The sequence below is a fragment of the Microcaecilia unicolor genome, chromosome 3 (genome assembly GCF_901765095.1).
Source record: "Microcaecilia unicolor chromosome 3, aMicUni1.1, whole genome shotgun sequence".
Taxonomy (NCBI): domain Eukaryota; kingdom Metazoa; phylum Chordata; class Amphibia; order Gymnophiona; family Siphonopidae; genus Microcaecilia; species Microcaecilia unicolor.
In genome coordinates, this window is record NC_044033.1 from 72,011,114 (window position 1) to 72,035,111 (window position 23,998).

The following is a 23,998-nucleotide window of genomic DNA, read 5'->3' on the forward strand; positions in this document are numbered from 1 at the left end:
CAGCAGTAGCCTTGGTAACCGCCGTCACCACCACATCCACTGTAGGGGATTTAAAAGAGTCCCTATCCTCTTGGGGAATAGGATAAAGTCTCACCATAGCTCTGACCACCCTACAAGCCAAATCTGGGGAGGACCACTCCTGCAAGACCATATCTCTAAGATCCTTATTCATAGGAAAAGAACAAGAAGCCCAGCAAATGCCCTTGACTAAGGGATCTACCTGCTTAACCTCCACTACCACAGGCTCAGGAGAATCAAATCTAAGCGTAGCCACTACCTGATCAATCAGCTCCGGAAGCTCATCCTTAGGAAAGATCCGCACAACCGAGGGGTCCTCACCTGGTAAGGACCCCTCCTCCTCAGGACCATTGTCTACCAGAAACTCTTCCCCCAGCAGACTACCCTCATCTTCTGAGGGAGGTAAAAACAACAATTCTGGGTCCTCTGACCAATCCAGCCGCGGGCACTTGGCCACCAAAGGATCTACCCCCTTCTGCAGATCTGTCTGAGCAGAACCGGACTGCCAGGCCTGAAACATCGACCAAATGAACTCCGGAGGAAATCCCATGGCCCCCGAACCTTCAGTAGACCCACCAATATTCTGCCCCGGACTCTCTACCACAGGCCGTGAAGAAACCGCCGGGCCGTCCAAATCCAAGATGGCGGCGGTTCCCGCCAAAATCGGGACCGCCGCTACAGCACCGGAGGGAGAGTCAGACACAGGTAACCCTTTACCGACGCCCGAAACCTCCGCAGACAACACCGAAGAGAGGCTGCTTTGGCTCCCCGCAAAGCCTGCACGGAGTTCCCGGTGCGTCTACTCCCGGCATGCACAGAAGCGGCAACGTGACGCTTTTCCTGCCGACATCGCTAAAATTAAAGCGGTACACACACCAACCGGCAAAAGCGCCCCAGCTCTCCTTCCTTCACACAAAACTCAACAGGCCTACTTGTCAGCCCCCAAATCAAAGAAGCAAAGCATTCCGATTCAGACTAATGCTGTTTTTTTTTTTTTTTTCACACACACACAACAAACAGCCCAGTTGCTATATGCTAACAAGGGCTATGGCTCTCAAGGTTCCTGCCACCACAGGAGCCGAGGCACAAGGCTGACTTCTCAAGAAAGTACAGCAGGGGGAGGGACCCGAACACGGGCGTAACACCCCCCCCCCCCCAAGGGAAAAGGGAGCCCCACTGGAACCGCTTCCCCGAAGCACCAAAATCTAAGTACAGGGTGCTAAAAGCAAAGAAATCCTAATCCTACCAGACCAGACTGACTGCTCAGGCTGCACGTCTACCCTCTGCTGGAGACTGAGATTTACTGGCTGCTTGGGGGTTGGCTGCTGGCTTATACTTGGTTAAGTTTTTGTGTTCTCAGTCTCCCTCTGCTGGTAGGCGTGCATAACCCAAGCGTCTTGACTGGTCTGGAGGGTCGCTGAGGAATCCAACTTTGAAACATGTTTATATTACAGTTCTCCTGAAGCCTAGTAAGAACCTGGAGTTGGTTGGGTCTTTTAGACCTATCTCCCCTTTTGAACCAGGGTCTTAAGATAATGGCGGATGTGCTGGCATCCAGGCTGGGCAGATTCCTCCCCAGCTTATCCATCCAAATCAGGTGGGTTTCAGGAGGATGAATTGAGGTCAGAAGCTGTGATTCCGGCCAGCCTGGACGCGGAGAAGGCATTTGATAAAGTGGTATGGCAGTACTTGTTTTGGGTCCTTCAATGATTCGGTATTAACCCATTAGTGCTCAATGTTCCCAAATTTGGGAACAATATAGGAACATTGGGCACTAATGGGTTAAAGATGCTTTCCTGGATTGGGTAACAGTGCTTTACAGCAGCCCCACTGCCCAATTTATTATCAATGATGCCCTCACAGACACTATCTTGTTAGGGAGGGGCAAGCGGCAGTGTTGTCCCTTTCCCCGCTCCTGTTTGTGCTATCACTGAAACCCTTGGCAGGAAAGATATGGCCGAAGTCGAGCCTGGAGGCCATTCAGGTGGGTGCCCGGGAATATCAAATACTTCTTTTTGCTGCTGATATGTTATTGCTCATCAATAATGCATCAACTATGCTTCTGCTTCTTTTGCAGATTATCCAGGATTTTGGTGCCTTTGCAGGTTTGCGGATAAGCTTTGGGAAATCTGAGGCCCTCCCCATCACGAAACCCTGTGCATGTATGTCCATACATGATTTTCCCCTTTCCTGGGCAAAAACTGAGATTTATTGTTTGTTTGCATTTGTATCCCACATTTTCCCACCTCTTTGCGGGCTCAGTGTGGCTTACAATAAGATATGAATACAGAGAATACAGTTGATACAAATTGGTTATGGGTTACATTGTACAAGTTATGATAATCAAATTATCATTAGGAATATCACAATGGGACATCAACAGGGAGACTTTGGGAGGAGATAATAGGAAGTTTAAGGGTAGTGTTAAGACATTTAGGCACATGGTTTACCTATTCCTGTAAGTATATGTATGAGTAATGTGGAATTGGGGGGAATGAGAGATCTTGAGTGGATGTGTGATGCATTGATGTAAGTGAGTGTAGACTCTATGTGTTTTGGTTTTTTCCGTAGATTGACTCAAACAAGTGGGTCTTCAGTAATCTGCGGAAGGATGCTTGTTCGTGGATCGCTCTTAAGTTGCATGGCAGTGAGTTCCAAAGCTGCGTGCTCGTGTGAGAAAAGGTTGACGCGTGTAGCGTCTTGTATTTCACGCCCTTGAAAGTAGGGAAATGGAGGTTGAGGTATGTTCGGGAAGATCTCCTAGCATTTCTGGGTGGTAGGTCAATCAACTCGGACATGTAGGCTGGGGCTTCGCCGTAGATGATCTTGTGGACTAGTGTGCATACCTTGAAGGTGATGCGTTCCTTCAGTGGAAGCCAGTGTAGTTCCTCTCGTAGTGGTGTTGCCCTTTCATATTTTGGTTTTCCGAAGATGAGTCTGGCTGCTGTGTTCTGGGCTGTTTGAAGTTTCCTCAGTGTTTGCTCTTTGCCGCCTGCGTATAATGAGTTGCAGTAATCCAGATGGCTGAGGACGAGGGATTGCACTAGGTTACGAAAGACGAATCTTGGGAAGAGTGGTCTTATCCTTTTCAGTTTCCACATGCAGTAGAACATCTTCTTAGTTGTGTTGTTTGCGTGGGTTTCCAGTGTTATGTGGCGGTCGATAGTGACTCCAAGGATTTTTAGCGTTTCTGAGATTGGAAGGTTTAGGTTTGGTGTGTTTATCGCGTTGAATTCGTTGGTGTTGTGTTGGGAGGTGAGTACCAGGCATTGAGTTTTTTCTGCATTTAATTTCAGACGGAATGTGTCTGCCCATGTGTTCATGATGTGTAGGCTTTGATTGATTTCGTTGGAGATTTCTTTGATGTCATGTTTGAAGGGGATATATATTGTCACATCATCAGCGTATATATGTGGATTGAGGTTATGGTTTGATAGGAGTTTTGCTAGGGGGATCATCATTAGGTTGAAAATAGTTGGTGAGAGGGGTGATCCTTGTGGAACTCCACATTCCGGTATCCATGCCTTGGACGTGGTTGAGTGTGATGTAACTTGATACGAGCGCAGGGTTAGGAACCCCTTGAACCAGCTTAGGACATTTCCTCCAATGCCGAAGTATTCAAGTATGTGTAGTAGGATTTCATGGTCGACCATGTCAAAGGCGCTTGACATGTCAAATTGTAGGAGGAGTATATTGTTCCCGGTTGCTATTATTTGCTTAAATTTGTTCATAAGGGTGACTAGTACTGTTTCTGTGCTATGGTTCGACCGGAATCCGGATTGGGCATCATGTAGTATTGAGTGTTTGTTTAGATAGTTTGTGAGTTGTTTGGTTACCATCCCTTCGGTTAACTTGGTTATTAGTGGTATGGATGCTACTGGTCTGTAGTTGGTAATTTCGCTCAGGTTTTTCTTTGTATCTTTTGGAATTGGGGTGAGTAAGATTTTTCCTTTTTCTTTTGGGAAGAGTCCATTTTGTAGCATGTAATTTACATGATTCGTTAGGTCAATTGTGAATTGTTGAGGGGCTGATTTCATGAGGCTGTTTGGGCATGCGTCTAGTTTGCAGTTGGATTTGGCATATTTTTTGAGAGCTTTAGAGATGAGGTCTTCTGGTAGTGGTTCGAACTCGGTCCAGGTTCTGTCTGCTGGGTGTGCTCCTTCTTCTGGGTCCAGACAGTCTAGAAGAGTGGCGTATTCTATGGGACTGGCGGGTATTTTGTGTCGTAATAGTATGATTTTCTCCTTGAAGTACTTCGCAAGGTTGTCGACGTCTGGTATATTTTCACCGTTATTTGTAACTGGTGTGGTATCTAGCAGTTTGTTCATAAGGCTGAAGAGTTTATGTGTGTCTTTGTAATTTGGTCCTATTATTGTTTTGTAGTGTTGTCTTTTTGTTTGTTTTATGGCGTATTTGTATTTTCTCCGAAGTAGTTTCCAGTCGTTTAGTGTTTGTTCGTCTTTCTTTTTGTTCCAAGCTCGTTCTAGTTTCCTGACTTGTGTTTTAAGTTTTTTCAGCTCTTCGGTGAACCATGGGTTTGTTTTTTTCCTGTGTGATGTTCTAGTTTGGGTTGGGGCTATTTTGTCTAATGTTGTTGTACATAGCTCATCCCATTCTTGGAGGAATTGGATGGTGTCAGCGTTTGTTGTCCACTCGTACTGATAGATCTGTTGCCAGAATGTCGCGGAGTCTATTTTTCCTCTCGTTGTGTATGTTGTTCGCTCGGGTTTATTGGTCGTGTTTAAGTGTGTTTTTCGCCAGCAGAGAGTGACATTTGCTTTATGGTGGTCTGACCATAGTGTAGGTGTCCAACTTGTGTCCGTGATCATGATGGTTGAATCCGATTCGAATTTGTTCGTTATGATATCTAGTGTGTGTCCTTTTTTGTGAGTCGTTTGCATGTAAGGTGCTTGTAGATCCCAAAGTTTTAGGAATTCTTTGAACTCTCGTGTGCTTAATGAGGTGTCATCTTCTAGGTGTAAGTTGATGTCTCCTAGTATGAGGATGTTTGAGGAAGATACGCAGGAATTTGAGATGAAATCCATGAGTTGTGTTTGGGAGTCTTGCCATTTCCCTGGGGGTCTGTAGAATAGGATTGTGTTGAGGTGGCCTGTTAGATTTGGATGGTTTATTCTTGTCGATGCAATTTCGAGTTGTGGGGAGGTAGATTCACCCGTGATTGTGATGGTGAATTCGGGTTTGTAAATTATAGCTATTCCACCTCCTCTTTTTATTCCGTTCCTTGTCCAGTGGGTGATTTTGTATTCTGGTGGGCATATTTCTAAGATGGCTGGATCTGTAGGACTATGGAGCCAGGTTTCTGTGATAAATAGGAGGTCTAGTTTATCTGCGATGATCCAGTCTAGTATGTCTACTGAGTTCCTTACTGCTGATCTTGCATTGATGTATCCTAGATGAATTGAGCGATATGGTTCCAAGGGAGGGTTTGACGTGTTTATTTTTATTAGTTGTCTGTTCCTTCGGTGGTTGAATTTGTTGCTGTTATTGTTTTCCTCATTTTGTCGATTGTGTTCGTTTCCGGAGGCTATTGCTCTTGATTGGTTGTTGTGTCTTTGGTTTGGTGGGTTGTCACAAGGTTGTGCATATGATTGGTGAGTTGGTGGTGAGTTATTATGGGTGCTGTTTGGGGCGTACATTGTGTCTGTGTGAGTGTTGTATGATTTGTGAGTAATGGGGTTGTTGTTGTCTGTGTTGTTTTGGTTTGTTAAGTTGTTCATAGGCTGTGCATGGAATTGGTGTGTTGTGGTTGGCTTGTTATCGATGCTCTTCAGGGTGGGCATTGTGTGTGTGTGAGTGCTGTGCAATTTGTGGGTTATGGTGTTATTGTTGTCTGGGTCATAGGTAATGTTTGCGTGAGAAAGTAGGGTGATGCAGAAAATGGTTAGGAGTGTTTTACTGGTATTCATATCAGTGTTTAAGGCGCTGTAGCAAGCAATCTGCAAGTTTACATTCAAAGCAAAGCAGGCCTGTAATTGCATTTAAGCTTGGCAACATTTCATGCTAATCATGCTTGGTTAATCAGAGCAAGCACGCCTGTATTTACAGTTAAAGCATAGCAGTGAGCGTTATATATGTTGATCCAATTATCTCATTGTGCAAGGTGGCTCATTTGTCTGGAGGTCTTAAGCAAGCAGAGTGAGATAATTACATCTAGGTTAAAGCTGTAGCAGTGCAAGTTACAATTTTTTTTTTTTTTTCTTTGTTTTACAGTTGAACAAGGCTGTTCGCTTGCCTTGTATTTAGATCGAGGTAGGCAATAGCAATTAAATTATAGAAGGTAGTATTATTTGGCTAGGCAGTTTAGTTGCCTTCTATATACAATATTTAAGATAGTTAAAGCATCTGCATTAAATACTACTATTACTTAACATTCCCAGAGCGCCATAGCAGGTAGTATTATTTGGCTAGGCAGTTTAGTTGCCTTCTATATACAATATTTAAGATAATTAAAGCATCTGCATTAGATACTACTATTACTTAACATTCCCAGAGCGCCATAGAAGGTAGTATTATTTGGCTAGGCAGTTTAGTTGCCTTCTATATACAATATTTAAGATAATTAAAGCATCTGCATTAAATACTACTACTACTTAACATTCCCAGAGCGCCACCGGGGTCTCGCAGCGCTGCACAAAACAAGCAAAGAAGGGCATAGCAGAAAGTGGTGCTTTTGTGGCATAGCAGCTCTTTACCTTCTATTTAGTGCTAGCAAGCAGAGTATAAGCTGTAAATCCTAGCTGACATCGTTGCATGCAGTGAGGCAAAGCAAGCAATTAGTTTTAGTAGTTTTTAGGTAGTTTTTTTTGCCTTTACCACGTGGTCCTGGGTTCCCATGTGGTTCGTCTACTGTGAGAGGCAGTTAGTCTCCGTGAGTGTCTCCAATCGGCAGTCGTCCGTTGTGGCGTTCCCCAGCCGGTTAATTCTGCGGCGCTCGGCGTGTAGGGGGGGGTAAGCGCGCCTCACGCCGCCTCGGAAATCTGTGGGTGCCTCGGTCGGGGCGATCGTCCGCTGCAGCGTTCTCCAATTCACCAGCCGGCTAGTGGGCCCCGCCGCGGCTCGGTGTCTGGCCGGAAGGAGAGTTCGGCGTGCTCTCGGTGATCCTCTGATCCCTCTCGTCTTGCGTTCCAGCTGGCCGTCGGCGCCGCGCGGCCTCAAGGCTGCTGGTCAATCGGCTCCTACGCCCGTGTTGGGACCCAGTGGGTCTGGGCTTGCGGTCCTGCGCCCGGCAGCCTCGCTCTCCAGAAGCTGCTCGGGGTCGCCAAACCAGACGCGACCCACCCCGCCGTCTCTCCGACGTTGGTCGCCTCCCGAGTCGCGGCTCGGGAAATCAGGGAGATCAGGTCCGGCATCCGCCTCCGGGTCGGGCCCCCCGAATCGGTGAATCTGGGCACTTCGGAGCGAGGGTCTCAGCTCAGGTGCTGTCTGGACTCTTCCAGTCCGGTCAGGGGTGTCCGCTGGTGTCTGGATGACCTGGTAGGCTTGCTCGCTCCAGGCCTCGGTTGTCAGCGGGCAGACGGACCGCGTGGCGCGGTCAGCTCGTCCGGAACTCGCCGATTGCCCTCCTGACCCGATCAATCAAATCGGCAGGACTCGGCCATGGTCCAGTTCCCTTCCTGTCCGTTCCGCTCCGGCAAGGGACTGCTCAAGGACGGCCCAGGTGGCCTAGGTGGCCAGCTCGTCAGGGCGCCTCGGGAGCTCGGTCACAGAGCTCCTTACCTGTCGGCCATCTTCACCCACTGTGAAGTATCTGGGAGTCTATTTGAATGCGGACTTTCATTGGCTTTATAGGAATGATATGATAGAGAAACTGGAGGCGGTGCAAAAGTTAAGCGTGCAGTGGAATGATCTGCCTGTGAATTTTCAAGGGAGGGTGGCTCTTACCAAGATGCTTATCCTTATACACTGCAGATGCTTCCCTTGTGGATGGCCCAGAGGGAGGAGGGGTTATACCGCAGTGTTGACAGTTCCTTCATCTGGCACTCAAAAGCGACCTTGTATTGCGTACAAAGTAACCCATAACAGAGCCCGGGGGGAGTTCGGTTACTGGACATCCAGCTCTATAAAGTGGCACAAACTAATTTTGCCCCCACTGACATACTCCGTATGATGTATTTTTGGCTTTGGATTCTCGCACTTGTCACAAGTTAGAGGATCTAGAAAAAAAAAAAAAACCTAATTTTTGGGTGCTCTGGGGAAGGCCTGGACATAATGAAGGGCTAATCTTTTCTCCATTCATTCTTGGAATGTCCTACAATGTGGCCCCAAGTTCTCAGGACTCTCGAGCATACCTTACAATGTCAATTTGGTCTTATGCTGCTTTGCTCCTTGGTAGTGGGATCATTTGCGTAAGGGTGGTCTGACAGAGGCAAGTTTGTGCTTTTGGCCGCCAGATCTTCTTTCTGTGGAGCGCCATTGGGCTTCCCTCTGAGTTTCACAAAGTTGGACCACTTATTTTTGCATTTCTCATCTATCCTGAATAAATTATCCTAGTGGTACCAGTTGGCTAGGTATAGTAGGAAGGCATCTTACTTGAAACACCTGGCTCAGGTTTGGGGTAGGGATTGGGAGGAGGAGGGCTCTGGGAAACTCTTGCAGGGTGTGTTTGAAGATTATCAGGAATACAGCTTTGCAGGGTATCAAATATAAAATATTGCACAGAGACTACATCACAAGACAAAGGAGCAAGGTAATGGGACTGTGGGATGACAATACTTGCTTGAAATGTAATGCTGTTCCAGGTTCTTTTCTTTATTTGTTCTTGGAATGTCCTACACTATCCTCTCTGTGGTCCCCGGTTTTCAGGGCTCTTCAGCGTACCTTATGGCTAATACAAAGCTTATAGAGGATGCAGATTATATTCCTATGCACCCCTCGATGCGCTCTGCGGTCCCCATAATAGAAGGACCTGCTACAATGGTTTAAGAATTGTACAAGTTATCCAGAATCTTGTTATTGATTTGTTCATTGATGTTAAGACAAATCATTTATCCTATATTAGCTTTTAATTATAATTAAGCTATGTTATTTGATTTATATTTGCTTTTAACTATATTTACTCTAGCTAGTAGATTTTATTGTATACTAGTAAAAAAGGCCCGTTTCTGACACAAATGAAACGGGCGCTAGCAAGGTTTTCCTCGGAGTGTGTATGTTTGGGAGAGTGTATGTGAGAGTGACTGTTTGAGAGTCAGAGTGAAAGTGTGAGTGTGTGTGAGAGAGAGTGAGTCTGGGTGTGAGTGTGTTTGTGAGAGAGTGTGTGTGTGAGAATGAGAGTGTGTGCAAGTGTGTATGTGAGACACAGTGTGAGAGAGAGTGTGTGTGTGTGGGCGAGAGAGAGAGTGTGTGTGAGACACAGATTCTCTGTTTGAGTGAGTGTATGAGACCAAGCGAGTGTGTGAGTGACTGTGTGGCACGTAGAGAGTGAATGTGATACAGTGTGAGACAGAGTGTGTGAGAGTGAGAGTCAGAAAGACATTGTATATCAGAGAGAGAGTGTGAGCCGTGCCCTCCCAATCCATGGCCATCTGTCCCCTGGCCCCTCCATTCATCCTTTTCCAGCAATTCCCCTCTCTCCCTGAGCCCTGCCCTCCCAATCAATGCCCATCCATGCTCCTCTGTCCCCTGCCCCCTCCATTCATCCCTTTCCAGCAATTCCCCTCTCTCCCTGAGCCCTGCCCTCCCAATCCATGGCCATCCATGTTTCTCTGTCACCTGCCCCCTCCATTCATCCCTATCCAGCATTTTCCCTCTCTGCCTGAGGCCTGCCCTGCAATCCATATCCATCCATGCCCATCTGTTCCCTCCATTCATCCCTATCCAGCATTTCCCCTCTCCCTGAGTCCTGCCCTTCCAATCCATGCCCATCCATGCTCCTTTGTCACCTGGCCCCTCCATTCATCCCTATCCAGCAATTGCCCTCTCTCCCTGAGGCCTGCCCTGCAATCCATATCCATCCATGCCCATCTGTCTCCTCTATTCATCCCTAGCCAGCAATTTCCCTCTCTCCCTGAGTCCTGCCCTCCCAATCCATGCTCCTCTGTCCCCTGCCCCCTCCATTCATCCATTTCCAGCAATTCCCCTCTCTCCCTGAGCCCTGCCCTCGCAATCCATGCCCATCCATGCTCCTCTGTCCCCTGCCGCCTCCATTCATCCTTTTCCAGCAAGTCCCCTCTCTCCCTTCCATGACCCCCCCCCCTCGCATCCATGCTCCTTTCTATCCCATGTCCCAGCCTGGCCCGCCCTCTTCTCCTCCCCCCCTTCGCATCCATGCATCGTTTTGGTTTTTTTTTTCTTCTTTTTCAATTTACCTCCGTGGCGTTTCCGGCAGCGAAGCGTCAGGGAAGGAGGCGGCGCTCCCGACGTGTAGCTTTCCCTTCGCTGTGTTCCGCCTTATTTTGAAGGCGGAACACAGCGAAGGGAAGGCTAGACGTCGGGAGCGCCGCCTCCTTCCCTGACGTTTCGCTTCCGGATTTGTTTTGTCGCGAGGGCGGGGCAGAGACGGCTGGCTGGCTGGCTTGAAGGGAGGCTTCACACCACGAATCCACGAACCCTACAGCTTCAGTGACATCAGATGGCTTCAGGGCTTCACAGAACGTTGTCCTCATTAGAACGTTCACGGTGCGTTTTATTATATTAGATGTTAAATAGATCTAATTGGATTCTGGTGTCTTCAGGTTTCGCTCTGCTCAAGATGGGTGGATGTAGATTATTTAGGGTCCTTGGGTTGGTTAATGTAAAGGGATTTCTCAACTCACATTCATGTTTTGCATATATCCATGCACCAGCATGTTGATTCTCATTGTGGCTTTGTCACTCACTGTGCCAGACCACCTACACCACCCTTTGTATCATGCCCCCTCACTGGACTCTAGGAGCCTTCTGGAATGGATGGCCACATGCTAGAAGTCCTACATGTGAAGGCCCTACCTAGGCCCTTCAAGAGGGAGCTGTAGAAAATGGTTTCACTTGTCTTCTTAGAAATACAGGTCAAGAGGCTTGCAGCTGTCAACTAGGCCTCTAAAAGCAAAAACTGTGTCTGACACAGGATTGCACGGTATTACAGCAACACAGAATTATGACAGCCTGAGGGGGCAAGTGAAACTTGGCAAGAATGCAAAATTAGCTGAGCTGATGCAGAAATGCCAGCTGGACAGAGCCATTATGAGAACCTGCGGTCAGAGATATCTTGCAACAGATAGATTTACAGTTAGTCAGGTGTGAGAAAAACAGAACTGAAAAAAGGGCTGGCCGAAACCTGAGGGACAAGAATGTCATGGTGGTCGAAACTAATAATTGCAAAATAGAGTTACAATTTGTGAGATGAAATTGCCAGTAATTTAGATGTTAGAATATAAGGGTATAAAACACTGTCAGCTTGGAGTCACGTGATGCTAGGCGAGGGATAGGACGCCGCAGGGGAGAGCTCCGAGACCCCGGTGTAACATCAACCCCTCTAACGGCTGAAATCGACAAGATAACAACCCGTACGGAGTACAAATAGAAGCAGAACATTACCAGGGAGAAAGCTGAGAAGATCCGCCGAAAACATCAATAGTATGGCATCCAAATCGCTGCGGAAAGATGGAGCACGAGGGCGGACTGGAGAAGGCAAAATGGCGGACGCGGGCCCCTCGGGAGAAACTGTGAGCTCTATCTGGGCGGCAGAAATTGCGGCGGAGGTCTCGCAACTGCTGGAGTCATCAGTAGATGTTAAATTGCAGAGGATCTCCGAAAAGCTTGATAATATGGATGGCAAGCTAGAAGGACTAAAGAATGATATGGCGGGATTCCAGCAAAGACTATCAGAGTTAGAAGATCGGAGTGCACAGCAGGAGGGCCGTGATAAGGACTGGCAGAAGAGGATTACCCAACTAGAAATGAAATTGGAAGACTTGGAGAACAGAGCAAGAAGAAACAATCTCAGACTAGTGGGGATCCCGGAAGCTGTAAGAGAAGTGGATCTGCGCGAAGTTTTAGAGTCCTGGCTGCCAAAGGTCTTGCAAGTTAAAGCCCTGGAGAATAACCTAAAGATAGAGCGTGCACACCGCTTGGGACAGTTGAGATCGGGAGCGATGCGTCCACGAGTTGTAATTTGCAAAATCTTAAATTACACTCATAAACAGGAGATCTTGAGAGCTTGGCGATCCCTGGGAAAAGTATGCTATGAAGAGCAGAGGGTGTTGTGTTTCCAGGATTTCTCAGCTGCAGTGGCGGCGCAACGCAAGCAATTTGTGGGCCCCTGTACGGAGCTTCATCAACGTCGAGTTCGCTTTGCCTTGTTGTACCCGGCGCGCCTGAGGGTTCACTATGATGGTCAGACACGATTTTTTACTGCCCCAGCGGAGGCGATGCAGTTCGTCAAGGAGATCAAAGGAGGCATGGAGCAGAACGCGGAGGAGACAGCGCGCTGACAGAAGTAGAGATACCCGTACAGGAGTTTGGATGGTGGGGATCAGTCGGAATAGACGCAGGAGAAATGGACCCACTTTGACAGAGCTGGAGCAGAAACTGGAGAATGCGGTCGAGTAAGACCTCACATGCAACAGCAATAGAGTCCCATATTTGGGGATTTAAAAGTTTGGAATGTGTTTTTATAGTTTAACAAACCAATTATCTAAAAGGAAATTGTGGTTTGAAAGGGAATTTTAGGCTAAGAGGGACAACATTAGTTTGAATATGGGAGGAGGGTTTAAGCAATTTACGAAGACATGTTGAAAAGGGTTGTACGTGATAATTTATAGTTAAGGTTAGAGGGGACGGGGTAGAGCAGACACGTGACCAGTTCTCAGATGAGAACATTATCTGGTGGTCTGGGGAGAGGGGAAGGGAAGGGGGAGGGGAGGGGGGAGTTTTGGGGTTTTTTCTTTGGGAATGCATCTGCTGTGTTTGATATTATTTGCTTGCTGACTGTATACATTAGAGGGGACCCATGGAGGACACAATGGTTAAGAGGGGAGGCACCTAAGGGCTGGGAGGTGCGTTCTCCATACGATAGGAAGGAAATCACACTGAGTTATATGCTACTTTGGAGTGTTGGGGCAGGTTAGGTTGATTTCGTGGAATGTGGGGGGAGGGGTCTCATCGCCCGTAAAGCGGAAGAAAATTTTACAGGCTTTGCAGCGTCATGCAGCGGACGTTGTGTTTCTTCAAGAAACACACCTGACTTCAGTAGAGCACAATAAATTCCGGCAGGGGTGGGTAGAAACTGTAGTCGGGGCCCCAGCTCACAATAAGAAGGCAGGTGTGTTGATTTTGTTTCGAAAGGGGCTGCGGCTGGTCATAAAGTCAGTTAAGAGGAGTGCAGTGGGTAGGTTCGTATTGGTAGAAGTAGAGATGGGGGGGATGCCCTACATTTTTTGTAATATATATGCACCAAATGTATATGATAAGAAATTTCACAAAGAAATCATAACATTGTTGACGCCATACCAGAGGGGGAATGTGGTGCTTGGGGGAGATTTTAATATGGTGTATGACCCATTAATGGATAAGACAGGTCGGGGGGGCTTGGGCCACAGTCACTACTCTAGGGGACTACCGTTTTTGTGTTCCACATTAGATTTGATAGATGTGTGGAGAGTGCTACATCCAGGGTGCAGAGATTACACACACTTATCTCGGGCTCACTCTTCCCTATCCCGAATTGATTACATCTTTGTTTCAAACCCCCTTTTTTCTAAAACAGTGGAGGCAGAGATTGGGCCCAGCGAAATATCGGACCACTCCCCCATATGGGTGACTTTAGAAGGCACAGGAGATAGGAGAGGGCATGGGGGGTGGACATTTCCATTTGAGCTTTATCGGGACACAAAATTCCAAGAACTTTTACAAGAAAAGTGGAGGGGCTAGGAGTATCATAATGGAGGGCATATAGAACAACCTGGGTTGTATTGGGAAACAGCAAAAGCGGTCCTAAGAGGTGAGATAATCGCATATAGGGTATGGAAGAGGAAACGGAGAGATAAAGAGATACTGAGGTTGGAACGGGAGGTGAGAGTGCACCGGAAGAAATATGGGGCAGCTCAGACAGAAGAGCAGAAGTTAATATATTTGGAGGCCCAGAGGGAATTGAATGAACTCATACAGGAGAGGGCACAGAAATCCATTCTGTATTATAAACATCAGATGTTCATGTACGGGAATAAGGCAGGTATTTTGCTAGGCCGATTAGCTAAGGGGAAAAGAGGTACATCTAGGATTTTGCAAGTGAAGAATCAAGAGGGCAGGCTGCTTAGACTGGAACAGGACATAGTAGATAGTTTTAGGCAATACTATGGAAACCTGTATATGGAGAATACAGACATAATACCTGATAGTGCACTGTTTTTGGATAATATTGACCTCCCATTGTTGACAGATTCCCAGAAACAAAGCCTTGATGCCCCCATTGGAGAAGGGGAGCTGATTTTAGCGTTACAACAGAGCGATATTCACAAGGCACCAGGGCCCGATGGGTATAGCATGGCTTTTTATAAATTGCTACAAGAACAGGTGACTCCGCCTTTATTAAATCTTTTTAATTCCATGGCGGCCTCCGGGTCTACCCCAGAGACTTTAAGTATGGCCAAAATGATTGTGTTGCTAAAACCGGGTAAAGACCCGGAGGATATGGGTTCATATAGGCCAATATCCCTATTAAATTGCGATGTTAAACTCTACGCAAAAATTCTGGCAAACCGGTTGGCACGGGTGCTGCCGGGTTTGGTAGCATCCCCGCAGGTGGGGTTTGTAAAGGGTAGGTCAGTGGTAAGTAATGTGAGGGCTCTGTTAGCCTCGTTAGAGCGTGTGGAGGAACAAGGACAGCCTTCTCTGCTAGTAAGTTTCGATGCAGAGAAGGCTTTTGATCGAGTGGTTTGGCAGTTTATGTTCGCAGTTTTGCAGAAAGTAGGCATAGACGGTTTTTTCAGGAAGGCGGTAGAGGCTCTGTACTCGAACCCTCAAGCGTTTTTGTGGATCAATGGTGAACGGTCGCAGACGTTCTCAATCAGGAGAGGGGTGAGACAGGGATGCCCTCTCTCCCCATTACTTTTTGTATTGACATTGGATCCCCTGATTAGAGAGATTGAGTCCCATCCCGAAATCGCTGGGGTAAAATGGGGGACGGTCGGATTTAAGATATCCGCATTTGCGGACGATATTTTGGTACATATCACAGACCCCAGAAAATCTCTAGATACTTTGTTGGAATTATTCAGGGAATATGGGGATTTTGCTGGATTTCAGGTCAACTTCTCAAAATCTTTGGCATTAACAACAACGGATAAAGTGCGGGGGGAGTGGGGAGAGGGGTTCCCATTAAAGCAGGTTGCCATGAAAACTACGGCCTTCTATAGCCTTAATCTTACTAAGTTGCTGGACAATATGAGGCATAGGTTGCAAAAATGGGCAGTATTACCGCTCTCGTTACATGGAAGAATTCAGCTGTTTCGCATGGCGGAATTCCCCAGATGGCTGTATGTCTTGCAAGTTTTACCATTACGTTTGAGGAACAAGGATCTTAGGCAATTTCACAAGCATCTACGACAGTTTATCTGGGGGGGGGGGGGGGGGGGGGGAAAGCCCAAACTATCATTGGAACTCTTAATGGGTTCTTGGAGGGTGGGGAGTATGGGGATCCCAGATATTAAAAAATACAATCAAGCATGTTTGCTACGACACCTGAGAGACTGGTTATTAGATAAGCAGGATTTCACCTCAAGGGAGCTGGAACAGGCTTTTTTCGCACCATTTCACATACATTATCTACTGCATGGCCCGCAGAGCTCGGTGCCACATAAATTTAAGGATAGTTTATTATTAGGACCCATGAGGGCGGTTTGGAAGGATTTGAATGGGTACTGGGGATCGGCAGCGGACACATCTGATATGTTGCCACTGCAAGGTAACCCTGCGTTCACACCTGGTTCTGAGAATAAGGTATTTAGAAGGTGGGCATCTTTGGGTATAACAAGATTGGAACATGTATTGGGGACTAGAGGGGGACTGCTGAATTTGGGGGCGTTGGGGGTAGGCATAGATGTTAGTCATGAGTTTGCGCATCAGCAATTAGCCCACTATGTCAGAACCCTAAATATGGAACAGTTGAATAGTGGGCATGGGAGGAAAGTAAGGGAATTTTTTAAGGAAATCCCGGGGTCATGGCTCTCGATCTCGAGTTTGCATAAGCGACTGTGGGAGTTGAGACCCCAGAGAGATACAGCAGTAATCACAGCCCGTTGGGCACGAGACATGCAGAGACCTAGTTTGAATTTAGATTATATAAAGCTGGTGTCCCGTATACCAGGGATCTCTGTACATGCGAATCTTAGGGAATGCCAATTTCGTATCCTGCACAGAGCATACATGACTAAACCACAGGTGTTCAAGATGGGAGGGGTATCGGATCCATTATGTTCTAAGTGTCAACAGCGGGAAGGTACACTGTATCACTGCCTTTGGGAGTGCCCGGGTACACAAAGATATTGGCAATTGATTATAAAGTATTTGGAAGGCTTGGTAAAATCTAGAATAAGCTGCACTCCTCTGGGGATTCTATTCGACAAATATGAACTCTTTGTTTTACAGCGGGGGGCCAACGGCAATTGATTCGTAAGGCCTGCCTGATAGGGAAGAAGGTGATCCTGAATGGGTGGATGACTGTAGACCCACCAGATTTTTGGCATTGGAGAAACCGATTTCATGACTTGCTGCTGCATGAACGCCGGGCGGTGGGACCCTCGCAAAAGAAAAGAACACGTTTTTTGGAGGTCTGGGGGCCTTATGTTCAGTCCCTGTCTCCAAGGGCACGAAGTTTAGTACTAAATGGTTTCTAGTTTTTTTTTTTTTTTTTCCTTCTCTCTCTCCATCTTTGTGGGGGTTCGTGGCTTAGAAATGGGGCTCAAAGAAGAATGGGAGGTGATAAGACAAAATCCACTCATTTGTTCTACATTCCTCATATGGGGTATGCGGTCTTATAGTGTATAAGGCCAGGAGAATTAGGTTATAGATCATAATCTGTGTGCTCCTTGAGCTATTAAAGTATTGGGAGGGGGAGGGGGGAGGGACTGTTCCTGCACGTCACAAAGTTTATCAATGTGGTTAATGTCAGCTTTTGCTTAGTCTGCTTGGTTTAAGGTTTTCGATCCATTGTATATTGAACTTGGGGGAAGTATTCTTTGTTACATCATCGATAACATTTGTTGAAAAGTAATTAGGGGGGGAGTGGTGGGTGGGGGGAGGGAGGGAGGAGGGGGGAGGGGAGGGATAAAAATGGAAAAATTTGTATAGTGACTGGAGTTATGACATTGATAATTTGTAATGGTCTCTTTCCATAGCATACTCTGTATTAGCGCTGTTACTATTAATAAAAAGATTTAAATATATAAAAGCCGAAACACGGACCATGTAGGGTCCTAATAAAGTTTTCCTGGAGCATCTCAAAAAAAAAAAAAAAACACTGTCAGCTTGAAAAGTCTTTGGAGATCTCAGTACTGTGTGACAAGTGTTTGATTCACTGACTGAACTCCCTTTGAGAAATGAATGTCTTTTGATTGTGCTTACAAATGATCTTGTAATAACTGCTTTGGTGAGTATATTAATAAAACTTGAGAGCTGATTTCTCATACTCGCAGTTTCCTTCTGATTATTGTATTCTATATTGCCCAGGCTGTGTGCACCACCCTGGGGAATAGGGAGTCAAGAAAAGAGAAGAAAATATAATACAATACACTAGGAGATTAAGAGGTACTGTAAGTCCTCCTTGCAAAACAGATGCAAGATGGAGGACTCCTGCAAATCAGGTGCAAGTTCTTCTAGTTCTTCCTCCTTCAGGTCTCCCCCAAGAGATTTGCTGTGCTGCCGAAAGACTTTTCAGAGATCACCGAGGCTGGCCTAGGCATCTTAGGGATAGCGGCACCGAAGGGCTTCTCATGACCCTTATCAACTAGTACACTGCTTATTTGGACCACTGGGTCTACAACCCCCCCAGTCTCAGTGTGCCTTGCTCTCCACTCCTATCATCTAACCCAAACTTTTTACAAGGAGCAAAAGGCTTTGTACGTTACCAAGACAAAACTCTGGAGAGAAAATTGACTGTCTGGGCGCACTGAACATCTCACTGGCCCTTGAAGAAAAAAAATAAAAACAACAAAACAAAACCCTCTTCTGACTGTGGACAGGCTTATCACGTGGCACAAAGCTCCCATTGGTTTGGCCTGTCAGCCATGTGGCCAGGCCACAACATGGTGTCTGCAGGCAGAGTTGTTGTACCAGGGCCTGTCACCACCAAAGAGGGTCAAGGATGCATAGCAGCCTTCATGCTACCAGGTCCTGTTATTAGGCCATTATTATTATTCACCGTAGCTGTTCTGTGTCCAAAATGCTCCGTCAGTCTCCAAATATGTAGCCTGATCCAGCCCCCGGCTGGCATGTCTCAAAGTTTAAGCTCCACTCTCCCATGCTAACAAATCTTAGAGAAATCAGTACTGGGAGGGCAACTGAACACTTATCCCAGTTGAGATGAGCGATTTGGAGTTCTGCTAATGAGAAAAACTCCCCTTACAACAAAAGCATTTTGTTTTTTACTTTATTGGTATGCAGGTAGCAGAAGTGAAGTCTCTGGAAAACATATCCCTAGTCAGCTAAATGCGCCAACCTTTGTATTTGTTTCTTAACGGCGCTGAGGAAAGCAAGGGATTAACTCTCAAGGGATTTCTTTGAAGAAGGACAGGGAAAAATCTACCTCACTGGACTATTTCCCAGGGGATCAGTAGAGACATGTTCTCTGCTCCCTCAGCTCAATGTCAAAGAATACTAACTTAGAGCTCTCAGATACCACCATTACAGGTAGAGGAGAATTTGTTTGGCTGCTTTTTCCTGTCTCCATCTGCTGGCAGGGGGATCTAACTCACACATTTGCATTATTCTGGTAAAGGAGGTACAGGGAGGTTCCAATTACACAGAAGCGAGAGGAAAAAGATGAAGTGACTCAGATTAATCACATTCAACTGAATTTTTTACCTGTTCAGGTTTGCCTACTTAAATCACTGAGCAAAATCTGGAATGGCACAAACAACTATTATATAGAAGCCTTAAAATACTCCCTACAGCACACTAATATGCAGTCATATTTTCACATTAGTATCGGATCAGTTTTCACTCATACATTTACAGCAAAACACAAAACAAATCCAATGTGAAAGCTACTTCAACATCAAAACATTTTTGAAAATATTTATTAAAAATCAAGTCTCTAAAAATGGATATAAAAAATGGAAATCTCTCATTACCTTGGTTTTGTGTTCTTAGCTGATCACACAGTTGAGAATTGATGGAATTCTCATGGAAGCTGTCATCTTTCAGTCCCTGCTTGCTTGGGGTCTTTTCAAGCTCCCAAGGAAAATGAGATGCAGCAATGCCTCTCCTGCTAGGTGTAGCCTGGCTGCCAGCTAATGGCTGCCTTGGTGTGAGCTCAGACTGCCACAAAAACACAGAGGAAGACGCCTGGTGCCGGGCAATGTCTCGGTGACTCTTCACACTCTGAGGAAGCTGTGTATCCATCTTCTGCAAAAAAAAAAAAAAAAGGTCCAGATAACATCTCTCTGCACAAATCCCTTCTCTGTTTGTCACGGTGTCACCACTCTTGTATGTTATAAGAGAATATGCAAGGCGAATTACCTGAAAGACAAGTGCAACTGCAAGCTGAAATAGCTATCTCCTGTCATTCATCCTTCCAAGGATCCAGAATTAGGTAAGTACTGAGCTCCTTTACCAGGAAAGGCACATACTGTTAAGTATAATGAGTGAGGCTATAAACTAAATTCTAATTATTCACAAATGCTGAATCAGTTTTACACCTCAGAAGAAATCATATATTCCATTTAACAGCCCAAACAGACAAGTCAGCATCTATTGGGCTGGACAATAACTCAACTTGTTTATGTGCCCATATCAAATCAATGGTCTGTCGTGAAAGAAAAACAGAACAGCTTAAGTTTTACTACATTTAAAAGTACTGAGTCATGAATGTGGGGTGTAGCATATGATAAGAAAACAAGGTACTGATACGCAGTAAGCAGGAGATAACTAGGGATGATGATCATTTTCATTTACCTTAAAGTAGTGAAACAATGTGCCAAGCCAGAGCTTGAAGAACGATGGGGCGCAAAGGGAAAGGATAATAAATATATGTACAGGATGTATTTTTCCAGCTCTAAAACAATATAGACACAGCAAGGACAATTTTGAAACTTGTTGTGGGGTTTCCCTTTAAAATTTCAGGCCAATGCCTGCCCCAGCACTGCCATCAGTGCCACTCAATTCCATCACATCTAGAAGTATGCATAAGTGACCCCCATAGTTACAAGGGGTAAACATGCATTTCCCTGCATAAAGCGAAGATACATACCTGTAGCAGGCATTCTCCGAGGTCAGCAGGCTGATTGTTCTCACATGTGGGTCGGCGTCCACGGCAGCCCAGGAAACAGCAAATTTTTTACAGCAAAATTTTAAAAGTATTGCCAGAGCTTTCTAGCACGCGAACCGTGCGCACCGCGCATGTGCGGACAACTTCCCGCCCATCGCGTGAGCGTTCCCGCTCAGTTCAATCAAAAGGCAAATAACAACCAACAACTCCAAAGGGGAGGTGGGCGGGTTTGTGAGAACAATCAGCCTGCTGTCCTTGGAGAATACCTGCTACAGGTATGTATCTTCGCATTCTCTGAGGACAAGCAGGCTGCTTGTTCTCACATGTGGGGTATGCCTAGCAACCAGGCTCACTCAAAACAATGAACATTGGTCAATTGGGCCTCGCAACAGCGAGGACATAACATAGATTGACCTGAAACCATAAACTGAGAGTGCAGCCTGGAACAGAACAAAAATGGGTCTAGGGGGGTGGAGTTGGATTCTAAACCCTGAACAGATTCTGCAGCACTGACTGCCCAAACTGACTGTCGTGTTGGGTGTCCTGCTGAAGGCAGTAGTGAGATGTGAATGTGTGGACTGATGACCACGTTGCAGCCTTGCAAATCTCTTCAATGGAGCCTGACTTTAAGTCAGCCACTGACGCAGCCATGGCTCTGACATTGTGAGCCGTGACATGGCCCTCTAGAGCCAACCCAGTTTGGGCATAAGTGAAGGATATGCAATCTGCTAGCCAATTGGAGATTGTGCGTGATGGTGACTCCCCTCCTGTTGGGATCAAAAGAAACAAACAACTGGGCAGACTGTCTAAAGGGCTTTGTCCGCTCCACGTAAAAGGCCAATGCTCTCTTGCAGTTCAAAGTGTGCAAACTGCTTTCGCCAGGGCGGGTATGAGGACGGGGAAAGAATGTTGGCAAGACAACTGACTGGTTCAGATGGAACTCCGACACCACCTTTGGCAGGAACTTAGGATGAGTGCGGAGGACTACTCTGTTGTGATGAAACTTGATATAAGGTGCATGCACTACCAAGGCCTGAAGCTCACTGACTCTACGAGCTGAAGTAACAGCCACCAAGAAAACGACCTTCCAAGTCAAGTACTTCAGATGGCAGGAATTCAGTGGCTCAAAAGGAGCTTTCATCAGCTGGGTGAAAATGTCGTTGAGATCCCATGACACTGGTGGAGGTTTGACAGGGGGCTTTGAAATAAGCAAACCTCTCATGAAGCAAATAACTAAAGGCTGTCCAGAAATAGGCTTACCCTCTACATGGCAATGATAAGCAATAATCAGTGCTGCGTGCGTCTGGTAGCGCTATACAAATGTTAATAATAATAATTGCACTAAGGTGAACTCTTACGGACTCTGACAAATGTAGAAGGTATTCAAGCAGGGTCTGTGTAGGACAAGAAAGAGGATCTAGGGCCTTGCTGTCACACGAGACGGCAAACCTCCTCCATTTGAAAAAGTAACACTTCTTCGTGGAATCTTTTCTGGAAGCAAGACTCAGGAGACACCCTCTGAAAGATCAAAGGAGAATTCTAAGCTCTCAACATCCAGGCTGTGAGAGCCAGAGACTGGAGGCTGGGATGTAGAAGCAACCCCTCATTCTGAATCATGAGGGTTGGAAAACAGTCCAATCTCCACGGTTCTTCGGAGGACAACTCCAGAAGAAGAGGGAACCAGATCTGACGCGGTCAGAAGGGAGCAATCAGGATCACGGATCCGCAGTCTTGCTTGAGTTTCAGCAAAGTCTTCCTTACTATTTATTTTATTTATTTATTGCATTTCTATCCCACCTTATCCCACCTATTTGCAGGCTCAAAGTGGCTTACATAGTCTTCCTTACTAGAGGTATGGGAGGATATGCTTACAGAAGGGCTGCCCCCCAATGTAGGAGAAAGTCATCTGACACTAGTCTGTCGTGGGCCTGAAGTCTGGAACAGAACTGAGGGACCTTGTGATTGATCTGAGTGGCAAAAAGATCCACCGAGTGGGTGCCCCATGCTCGGAAGATCTTGCAGACTACACCCATGTTCAGCAACCACTCATGAGGTTGAATTATCCTGCTCAACCTGTCGGCCAGACTGTTGCTTACACCTGCCAGATAAGTGGCTTGGAGAAACATGCAGTGACGGTGAGCCCAAAGCCACATCTGGTTCCTGACACAGAGGGCGAGATCCGGTGCCCCCCCCTGCTTGTTGATGTAGTACATGGCAACCTGATTGTCTGTCTGAATTAAGATTACTTAGTTGGACAGCCGATCTCTGAAAGCCTTTAGAGCGTTCCAGATCGCTCTTAATTCCAGGAGGTTGATCTGCAGACCTCTTTCCTGAAAGGACCAGGCTCCCTGAGTGAGGAGCCCATCTACATGAGTTCCCCACCCCAGGAGAGATGCATCAGTCGTCAGCACTTTTCATGGCTGAGAAACTTGGAATAGTCGTCCCATGGACAAATTGGATCGAATCGTCCACCAGTGAAGAGAATTCCGAAAGCCGATGGGCAGTTGGATTACATCCTCTAGATCCCCTGCAGCTTGAAACCACTGGGAAGCTAGGGTCCATTGAGCTGATCTCATATGTAGACATGCCATGGGTGTGACATGAACTGAGGAGGCCATATGCCCCAGAAGTCTCAACATCTGCCGAGCCATGACCTGGTGAGACGCTCGAACCATGGACACCAGGGACAGAAGGTTGTCCGCCCTTGTCTCGGGAAGATAAGCTCGAGCTGTCTGAGTGTTCAACAGGGCTCCAATGAATTCCAATGTTTGGACTGGGGTGAGATGGGACTTGGGATAATTTATGACGAACCCCAGTAGCTCTAGCACCTGAATAGTCATTCGCATGGACTCCAGAGCACCATCCTTCGAGGTGCTCTTCACCAGTCAATTGTCGAGATAAGGAAACACATGCACTCCCAGTCTGCGTAGAGACGCTGCGACTACAGCTAGGCATTTGGTAAGGCGCAGACGCCAGGCCAAAAGGCAGTACACGGTACTGAAAGTGCTGTGTTCCCAGCCAAAATCGAAGATACTTCCTGTGAGATGGAAATATCGAGATGTGTGTGTAAGCATCCTTTAAGTCCAGAGAACATAGCCAATCGTTTGCCTAAATCATGGGAAGAAGGGTGCCTAGGGAAACCATCCTGAACTTTTCTCAGACAAGAAATTTGTTCAGGGCCCTTAGGTCTAGGATGGGATGCATCCCCCGTTTTCTTTTGCATAAGGAAGTATCTGGAATAGAATCCCAGCCCTTCTTCCACTGGTGGAACGGGTTCGACCGCTTGGGCCTTCAGAAGGGCGGAGAGTTCCTCTACAAGTACCTGTTTGTGCTGGGAACTGTAAGAATGAACTCCCGGTGGACAATTTGGAGGTTTGGATTCCAGATTGAGGCTGTATCTTGACCGGACTATTTGAAGAACCCACCGGTCGGAGGTTATGAGAGGCCACCTTTAGTGAAAAAATATCAACCTCCCTCCAACCGGCAAGTCGTCCGGCCTCGACGCTGAGGAACGACATCCTCGATGGCAGTGCCGAGAAGTCGACGCCTGCCTGGACT

At 46.6% G+C, this 23,998-nt stretch overlaps 1 protein-coding gene across 1 annotated transcript in view; it reads right to left on the bottom strand.

The window, feature by feature from the left end:
• The window catches only part of CENPF (centromere protein F), a 233,655-nt gene that overhangs the window by 186,613 nt on the left and 23,044 nt on the right, over window positions 1–23,998 (bottom strand). The window contains exon 5 of the mRNA XM_030196036.1: window positions 19,305–19,578. Coding sequence (XP_030051896.1) covers window positions 19,305–19,578 — 274 coding nt within the window. The remainder of the gene's footprint in view (window positions 1–19,304; window positions 19,579–23,998) is intronic.